Raw genomic sequence first — 9,548 nt, 5'->3', positions numbered from 1 at the left:
CTTTCGTTTCGATAATACGGTCAGGGATGCGCTAATCTCAACATTTAGGTCGACCTTAGAGATGGTCGTCCTTAGAGATGTTCATCCCCAGTTTTCGGCGATAATGGAAACCGAGGACGCCCATCTCAGAAACGACCAAATGCAAGCCATTTGGTCATGAGAGGAGCAAGCATTTGTAGTGCACTGGCCCCCCGCACATTCCAGGACACCAACCGGGCACCCTAGGGGGCACTGCAGTGGACTTCATAAATTGCTCCCAGGTGCATAGCTCCCTTACCTTGTTTGCTGAGCCCCCCAAACCCTGCCAAACACCCACTCCCCACAACTGTACACCACTACCATAGACCTAAGGGGTGAAGGGGGACACCTACATGTGGGTACAGTGGGTTTCTGGTGGGTTTGAAGGGCTCACATTTACCACCACAAGTGTAACAGGTAGGGGGGATGGGCCTGGGTCCGCCTGCCTGAAGTGCACTGCACCCACGAAAACTGCTCCAGGGACCTGCATACTGCTGTGATGGAGCTGGGTGTGACATTTCAGGCTGGCATAGAGGCTGGCAAAAAAAACTTTAAAGTTTTTTTTTAGGGTGGGAGGGAGTTGGTGACCACTGGGGGAGTAAGAGGAAGTCATCCCCGATTCCCTCCGGTGGTCATCTGGTCAGTTCGGGCACCTTTTTGAGGCTTGGTCGCAAGAAAAAATGGACCAAGTCAGCCAAGTGCTCGTCAAGAACGCCATTCTTTATTCCATTATCAGCCGAGGACACCCATCTCTTAAGCATGCCCCAGTCCTGCCTTCGCTACGCTGCCGACATGCCCCCTGGAACTTTGGTCATCCCTGTGACGGAAAGCAGTTGAGAGCACCCAAAATCGGCTTTCGATTTTGCCGATTTGGGCGACCCTGAGAGAAGGACACCCATCTCCCGATTTGTGTGAATAAAAATATGACTTACCAGCCTCTATGACACCTCAGATGTTAAAGTCAGGTCTATTAGAGCAACATGCAGGTCCCTGGAATACTGTAGTGGTTGGTACCATACATTATGGAGTGAGAAACTCAGGTCCCTACCTCCCTCCACCTGTCATACTTGTGGTGGAAACTCTGACCCCTCTCAAAGTCACCAAAACTCTACTGTACCCACATATAGGTACCCCCATCACCCATAAGGACTATTGTAGTGGTATACAGTGGGGGACAGTGTGTTTAGGGTGAGTTTTGGAGGGTTCAGAGGACAAGATAAAGGAGCAAAGGTGAGATGTTTTTATGAAGTGCATAGAAGTGCCCTCTAGGGAGCCCTGTTGGGGACCAGTCTACTAAAAATTCAAGTTCCTCCTACATCCCAATGGGATGAAATATTTTGCTCTTATTTGTGGGGGGGGGGGGGGGGGAATTTTAAAACTGGGCCAAAAACAAAATGTCCAAAGCACAAAATCTTATTTGAAACAGATGCCTAATTATAAAATATGGACCAGTGCACCTAACTCTACGCGCTGAGATTTACACCAGGTTTTCGTTGGCGTAAATGGATGTATGCAGATATCTGCGAAATATCAACTAAGCAAATTCTAGATTTAGGTGCCTCACGGCTGGAATAGAGTTCCCGAGCTTGTACGTCTAGCTCCGTCTTTGACCGTCTTTGACCGTTTTGAAACCCATGTTAAAAGCCCACCTCTTTAATGCTGCTTTTGACTCCTAACCACTACTCACTTGCCCTGTACCCTTTTATCCCTTACCTCTTAGTTGTTCTGTCTGTTTGCCTGTCCTATTTAGATTGTGAGCTCTTTGAGCAGGGACTATCTTTTCATGTATGGTGTACAGCGCTGCATATGCCTTGTAGCGCTATACATGTGATATGTAGTAGTAGGTGCCGATTATAGAATACGCTTAGTCAGCACTGATTTCAGCACAGATCTTTTAAGTGCCATTTATAGAATCTCCTCCATAGTGTTTCTCTATAAAACCCACCTAAATTTAGGCATGGTTTATAGACTATGCTTAGACTAGACGCTTAGACTAGACGCTTAGACTAGATGCTTAGACGGCTGTTCCCGTGACTACAAGTAGTTACAGCCATGCAATGCCAATTAAAACCTGGTGTAAATGCCAGCAACTAACTTAGGCATGAAGCGGGCATATTCTACAACAGTGCTTGTAAATTTTAGAAATGCCCATGACCCGCTCATGCCACACCCTTGGCCACATCCCCTTTTCGGCTATGCACATTGGAATTTATGTGCAGCTTATTAAAGAATACACCTTGCAAGTTGTGCGCGTAAATTCTAATTACTGCCAATTAATGTTGATAATTGCTTGTTAAGATCAATTATCGGTGCTGATTGGCTTGTTAAACTAATTAAGTTACGCATGCAAATCGGAATGCGACCAGATTTGCGTGTGTAACTTAAGTATTTTGGCATCAATGTGTAATTAAATTGTAGAATTCATTGCCAGAGGATATGATATAAGTTGTTAATGTAGCTGAGTTTGGCAAATTCTTGGAGGAAAAGTTCACAAACCATTATTAAGAGGAAATTCACTGCTTATCACTGGGAGTAAGTAACAAGGAAACTATTTATTTTCTAGGATCCTATTAAAACCTTGTGACCTGGATTAACCACTGTTAGCAACAGGATACTGGGCTAGGTACACTTTTGGTTTAACCCAGGGTGGAAATCTCATGTTCTTAAAATAGGGGGATTTGGGGCATTTTCATACATTTAAAATACATTAAGGTATATTTAAAAGGGGGTTAGACGGTTTCCTAAAGGACAAGTCCATAAACCGCTACTAAATGGACTTGGGAAAAATCCACAATTCCAGGAATAACATGTATAGAATGTTTGTACATTTGGGAAGCTCGCCAGGTACCCTTGGCCTGGATTGGCCGCTGTCGTGGACAGGATGCTGGGCTCGATGGACCCTTGGTCTTTCCCCAGTGTGGCATTACTTATGTACTTATATTCTGTGACCATGCTTTTGGAGCTGGTTTAGAATTAATAGTAGATTTAAAATGTTATTGGCATTAAATGGAAATAATCTAATTGGGGCCCAGGTAAGGTCTGACATCCCGTACAGAGGCAGTAATATCTTGCATACTCGTTTGTACCCCAAATAAAGTAGGACTCTACTTTTTTATGCTGAATTTTAGCCATTTAAGAAACAGAGCTGATTTCTCAAGAATGTGGTTATTGTACCCATCTAAAGAAATGACTAAAGGAAAGGGATCCTCCTTAAAATTATTGAATTAATTCCACAAGGTAAATGTCCACTTCCAGATTAGTTTCAGCTAGTTTCCCATGAAAGAGATTAAAACAGGGGTCCTTTTACTAAGGTGCGCTGAAAATGTAGACATGGGTTTTGGGTGCGCGCCGATCCATTTTTCAATGCGCCTGTTAAAAAAAGGCCCTTATTAAAATTTTTGCTGAAAATGGATGTGCCGGGCATCAATTTTAGGTCTGCGACCTTACCGCCGGCTGTTCACCTAGCAGTAAAGTCTCACGCGATATCCGGGTGGTAATGACCTATGCGCATCAAATGCCACTTGGCACGCCTCCAAAAATAAAGATTATTTTTTTTGACCACGCATTTTGGATGCACGCCAAAAAATAAAATTACCGAAGAGCCATGCAGAAACTGGGCAGTAACTCCATTTTGGCGCACGTTCGGCGTGCAAAGACACTTAAGCAGTTTAGTAAAAGGGACCCACAAAGACAAGTTGAACTGAAATTCTGCACTTTGAGCCCTAGTTTACAAGGTCGTGCTTGTGGTTTTAGTGCATGGTAACCATGTAGATGACCATAATATTCCTATGTGTGTCTGCCCTCGTAAACAGGACTCTAAAAGACAGCAGAGAATCCCTGATTATTTCACGCTCCCTGACACTTTGCTTCTGTTTTTCTAGTCGCATTGTAACACATGGTCTCTGGAGGAAATAGAGAAGATTCTACAGCCAGGGCTAGTGACTGTTCAGGGTTCTTTCATCACCTTCAGAAAGTGGTCCCAAAAGGTTATGAAAACTAACTTAAGTATCCCTAGGCTGCAGCCTTGCAGAGGCACAGGTGAAGGAGCAAAAGAAGCCTTCACTTCACAGTAAGAGAATACGCACGAGTACGTAAGTAAACTGATATTCTTGTCAAACTTTGGTTCTGAGCGATCTCTGTGAAAATGAAAACAAATAATTCCCAGACATGAAATCTCAAAATCAATCCCATGCTTTTCTTTCACAAAATAGTAGATTAGTACATTTTCCAGAGAAAAACAATCATCAGTGTTCCAGGAAGTTCATTAATTCTATCCTTTTGTTTTTCTAGATTTTTGAAATGTAAAATCATAAAATAAAATATTTTGTAACTGAGATTCAGCAGGTCGCTGGTTAGTTGGAATTATGCATCAGTGGAAGACACTGTTGAGAAAAGTGAGGTTTTGCTGGAGTGGTGTGAGACTGGAATCTACTTCAAGATAAACTTAGACACAGAAGAGATAAGAGCACTCTGAAGACTGGGACCCTGGAACTGCTTCTCTGTCAAGGTAATAATCTCCAGACCTTACCACACGTAACCCAGGACTATAGGAGTTTTGAAAATTGCAACCACGGGGGTGGGGATTTTGATCTACTTTGCTGCTAAGTGAGTCGTAATAAGTTTAAAATTATTTATAGCCCATCGACTTACTGCCCAGGGTACAGTTTCTGCTGGCCCTGAACTACTTGACTGGACAGACAGGTTTGTTATTCTGAATGCATAACCCCAGGATAGGAAAGAAGGACAGTGGCAACGCATCAAAACCACAAAGAAAAGCAGTAATGTTCTTGAGCATGAAAACTACAAGCACATCATATGAACTTCAGGGACAACAAAGAAAGAACGGGATACCCTATGAGGTTAGGCTGTTGTCTCATTCTTTCGACCTTACTCTGTGCTTTTGGAAAAGCTATTGGTAATTTATTAATATTTTTCACTATAAAACAACATTAACTTTGTCCTTGCGATGGTTTTACATGTTTCTTTTTTTGGTTAGAATACCGAGGGGTCCTTTTACTAAGGTGCAGTACACTCTCCTGTCAACCAATATTATAGGCGTGGAGGAGTACCCTAGTGGTTAGTGCGGTGGACTTTCATCCTGGGGAACTGGGTTTGTTTCCCGCTGTGCAAGTCATTTAACCCTCCATTTATTTATTACATTTGTATCCCACGCTTTCCCAGGTTCAATGCGGCTTACGTAGTAAATAGAATAACAAAGTCTTGTAAAGAGAAATATTACAAACTGTAGTAAACATAGTAATAATAAGGTCTTAAGAACATGTGAATTTAACATGGAAAGGTGAACAAAGATAGGATGAGCAAAAGGAAAAAGAGATTGGAAGGGGGTATGGTGTAGGGAAGATGAAGAAAAGAAGACTGGGGGAGGAGCATGAAGGAGGTTGGGAGACATGGTCTAAGATTTAATCATCGTCAGAAACAGGAGTCATGTGGGTGGGCTTATAAGGTTAATTCTGGTCGTTAGGGTAAGCTTGCTTGAAGAGATGGGTCTTCAACATTTTTCTGAAAGGTAGATATTTGTACCTGGGACAGCCAGCTTTGGAACGCTCTACCAAGATCTATCGGAACAATTAACGACTAAGTGCCTGTATGTAAACCGCTTTGAACGTAGTTGCAAAAACCACAGAAAGGCAGTATATCAAGTCCCTTTCCCTAAATACTGAGAAGCCCGTAGGTATAAATGGTGCCTAAGAGATTGGTGCTGGAAGAAAGCCACAAATGATATTCTATAAGCTGTGCCTAACATTCAGCGCATTTTATAGAATAGTGCTTGAGCGTACAGAGCATTTGCAAATTTAGACACGACCATTTGCACCAAGGAAAATGTGGTGCAAATCCCCACGTCAATTTATGCATGGAGCACCACTGTTCTGTAATTACACGCGTAACTCAAAACCACGCCCTGATCCACCCTGAAACACTCATGTCCCCCCCCCCCCCCATTTTGAACTGTGCATACATTTTAGGCACAGATCCTGCACCTAAATTTACATGGGTATGTCCCAATTAAATCTAATTAGTGCTAATAATTGCTTGTGAAAAAGCCAATTGCTAGCACGAATTAGCTCATTATTCAGTTCAGTTCCGTGTGCAAATTGGAGGCTTGTCCAAATTTGCGCCTGAAATGTTTGGTGACATTTATAGAATCAGGGGGGAAATCGGTTTCTTAGTATTTTGCGCAGCTTAATCATTAGCATGTGCTAAATCTGTTACTGCATCTTACTAAAAGGACCCCTGAGTTCTCTTTGGACCCCTTTTACCAAGCGGTGGCATGTGGCCATTTCCTGAGAGAGCCCGTACTGCATCCTATTTAGGAAGGGGTAAGGGTTCCCGTGCTAACCCGGCAGCAAGCGGCACTGTCCGATTACCGCTGAGTTAGTCCCCAGTGCTAGAAGCGAGCCCGGCGGTAAGGCTGATTTGGCTCTTGGCGATGTGGCACTACAGCTACTGCCACTGGCACTTGGTAAAATGACCCCTTTGTGTCTTTAAGAGCTAATGTGGATAAAGCAAACCATCCTTTAATGCTTCAACAAGATGCTGTGTATTCAATTGGAGGGGGGGGGATGGGGGAGAATTAATTATTTTCTCTTAGATCTTGTAAGGTTCCCTTTCTTCACTCTGATTTTGTTTTTAACATTTCCTGATTTTTTTCTGTGTTCTCTCTTTTCTTCCTCCTTCAGTAAACCATGAGTACATGGGACCTGCAGAGGGGAAACCAAACCCAGGTCATAGAGTTTATCATCCTGGGGTTCTCGGATTATCCAGACCTTCAGATTCTGCTCTTCGTGGTGTTTCTGTGCATCTACCTGGTCACCTTAATGGGAAATATAATTATTTTGACACTAATGTGCATTGATTCTCGCCTCCACACACCCATGTACTTCTTCCTCAGCAATTTGGCCATCTTAGATGTCTGTTTAACTTCCTGCACCCTGCCAAAAATGCTCTCAATTTTCCTAATGGATAACAAACACATTTCTTTCCGGGGGTGCATCACCCAGCTGTATCTGCTGATGTCCTTAACTTGTGTTGAATTTTATCTACTCACTGCCATGGCCTATGACCGTTATGTGGCCATCTGTAACCCCTTACGCTACTCGGTCATCATGAACAAGTGGGTCTGCGCTCTGCTATCTGCTGGTTCATGGATAGCTGGATTTTTGGGGGTTCTGCCACACAGTGTGTCCATTTCTCATTACTCTTTCTGTGGGCACAATATGATTGACCACTTATTCTGTGATTTCAGGTCACTGCTGAAAATCTCATGCAGTGATACTTCTTTCCTTACACTGCTGACCAACACCCTCAACTTGGGTTTGGCCTTGGTGATCATTCTCCTCATCCTGACGTCCTACAGTCGCATTATTTCTTCCATATTAAAAATGCAATCCACGAAGGGGAGGCACAAGACCTTCTCCACCTGTTCATCCCATCTGATAGTAGTTTGTATGTATTTTGGGACAGCGTTCTTTGTGTATTTGAGACCCATGTCAAAGAGTATAAGGTCAGTTGATAAACTCTTTGATGCATTGTATAGTACTCTGATTCCCATGTTTAACCCCATCATTTACAGTCTAAGGAACAAAGACATTAAAGCTGCCCTGAAGAAGGGAATTCAGGGGAGAACAGGGGGTTAAGAAATTAAGGCCCCCTTTTACTACGGCAAACTCACATCTTTAGCACACACTAAAAACGTGAGTGCACCTTAGTAAAAGGGTCCTGAATCATTACATGTAGGAAAGTGATACCTAGCAGTGAAGAATTTTAAATAATTGTGAAATTGAATTTCCAGTAATAATTTATAGGAGGAAACCTCAATTGAAAAGGGAAAATGCACTAACAGACTTCCTGATGTATCAAATGTTTTGAATTTCAGAGAACATAATACTTGAGTTTTCAAAACAATCATGCTATCTCCGTCTTTCCACTGAACATCTCCTGCAATTCTTAACTAATCTCAGTGAGCTCTCAGGAAAGTCTTTGCTCTCTGTTTTTGATGAATGTCACTATTCTTAACGATACCTCGATCGTCTCGCATAACTCTGCACAATGTAATCCATAACCAAGTTGTAACATATTGTATTTCCATTATTCATATCATATTGTAAGCCACACTGAGCCCGCAAAAAGGTGGGAAAATGTGGGATACAAATGCAATAAATAAAAATAAATAAATATTAGAATTTGATCTGAGACAAATTAACGATCAGTTCATTTCTTTGTGCTTTGCAGTGTGTTGGTTTGGATGATGTTCTGGCAGAGGAAGATATGGAATTGGCAGGGACTTCCACGCATGAAAAGTTGCATCATAGATCTACCTCAGTAGGAATCAATCCTTAGAATCAGAAATAGCAGAAGCACCAATGGCAGTAACTTCAGTCTGGGGAGGGTATATTGGTTTAATCATCTTCAGTAGTCATAACAGTAACATCACAGGTTATATGTTCAAATTGAAGATCAAACAAACCAGCACCAGACTATGAGGCTGACATATGTCAGGCCAATCTTCTACTGATAGATTTAGGGAAACATAATCTTACTCTCCATCGAACATAAGATTAAATACAGGATATCTGTATTGGTGCCATAGTAGATCACTGGTAGAAGATCTGGCTGAGATTCCTGAGATTGACTTTGCTGTTTTCAAAGGAGATTTCTGAGTTCCCTACCTCTCTTCCTAGGGGATGAAAGTCTCAGCCTCACTCTTTGGTGACATCTACCATTAGGAATCAGTCCTTGTGCAAGGGACCTCCATGTCAACTTCTATCCTTGCATGTAGAATGGTCCGCTTAGAAAACGTAGGAAAGCACAATTATTTATTTATTTAATACATTTGTACCCCACATTTTCCCACCTATTTGCAGGCTCAATGTGGCTTACATAGTACTGTAAAGGCGTTTGCCAATTCGGTTGATAACAAATACAAGGTTATATTGTGGTCAATGAGGTGGGTATGAGTCAAGCGTCAAGAGGGTCGAAGGGAATGAGGAGATGGGTTTTTAATGACTTCCTGAAGTTTAGGTGGTCGTGGATTGTTTTCACAACTTTTGGGAGTCCATTCCATAGTTGAGCGCTTATGTAAGCGAAGCTGGATGTGTAAGTTGTTTTATATTTAAGTCTTTTGCAATTTGGGTAATGTAGGTTGAGGTATGATCGATTCTGTTTCTGGTTGGTAGGTCTATGAGGTCTGCCATGTATCCTGGGACTATGCCGTAGATAATTTTGTGGACCAAGATACAGATTTTGAAGATAATCCGTTCTTTGATTGGGAGCCAGTGCAACTTTTCTCGAACGGGTTTAGCACTTTCGAATCGGGTTTTACCATGTATCAATCTGGCTGCTGTGTTTTGGGCAGTCTGGAGTATTTTTACGAGTTGTTCTTTACATCCCGCATAGATTCCGTTGCAGTAATCTGCATGGCTTAGGACCATTGATTGTATTAAGTTTCTGAACGTTTCCCACAGGAAGGCCTGAGAATAGTGTGGCAGTGCTGCACATTAACCCCTCAGTCT

At 42.4% G+C, this 9,548-nt stretch overlaps 1 protein-coding gene across 1 annotated transcript; it reads left to right on the top strand.

Annotated features, from left to right (window-relative positions):
- The first annotated feature begins 6,722 nt into the window (after positions 1–6,722).
- On the top strand, positions 6,723–7,673 carry LOC115457361 (olfactory receptor 510-like). Its single transcript, XM_030186777.1, has one exon. It carries the CDS (start codon positions 6,723–6,725, stop codon positions 7,671–7,673), a length of 951 nt encoding a protein of 316 aa, XP_030042637.1.
- The last annotated feature ends 1,875 nt before the right edge of the window (positions 7,674–9,548 follow it).

The sequence above is a fragment of the Microcaecilia unicolor genome, chromosome 14, assembly GCF_901765095.1.
Source record: "Microcaecilia unicolor chromosome 14, aMicUni1.1, whole genome shotgun sequence".
Classification (NCBI taxonomy): domain Eukaryota; kingdom Metazoa; phylum Chordata; class Amphibia; order Gymnophiona; family Siphonopidae; genus Microcaecilia; species Microcaecilia unicolor.
This window is presented reverse-complemented; position numbering and strand designations above follow the sequence as displayed.

Coding starts and splice junctions, on each gene's coding strand:
- LOC115457361 (XM_030186777.1), top strand. CDS start 6,723: ATGAGTACATGGGACCTGCAGAGGGGAAACCAAACCCAGGTCATAGAG.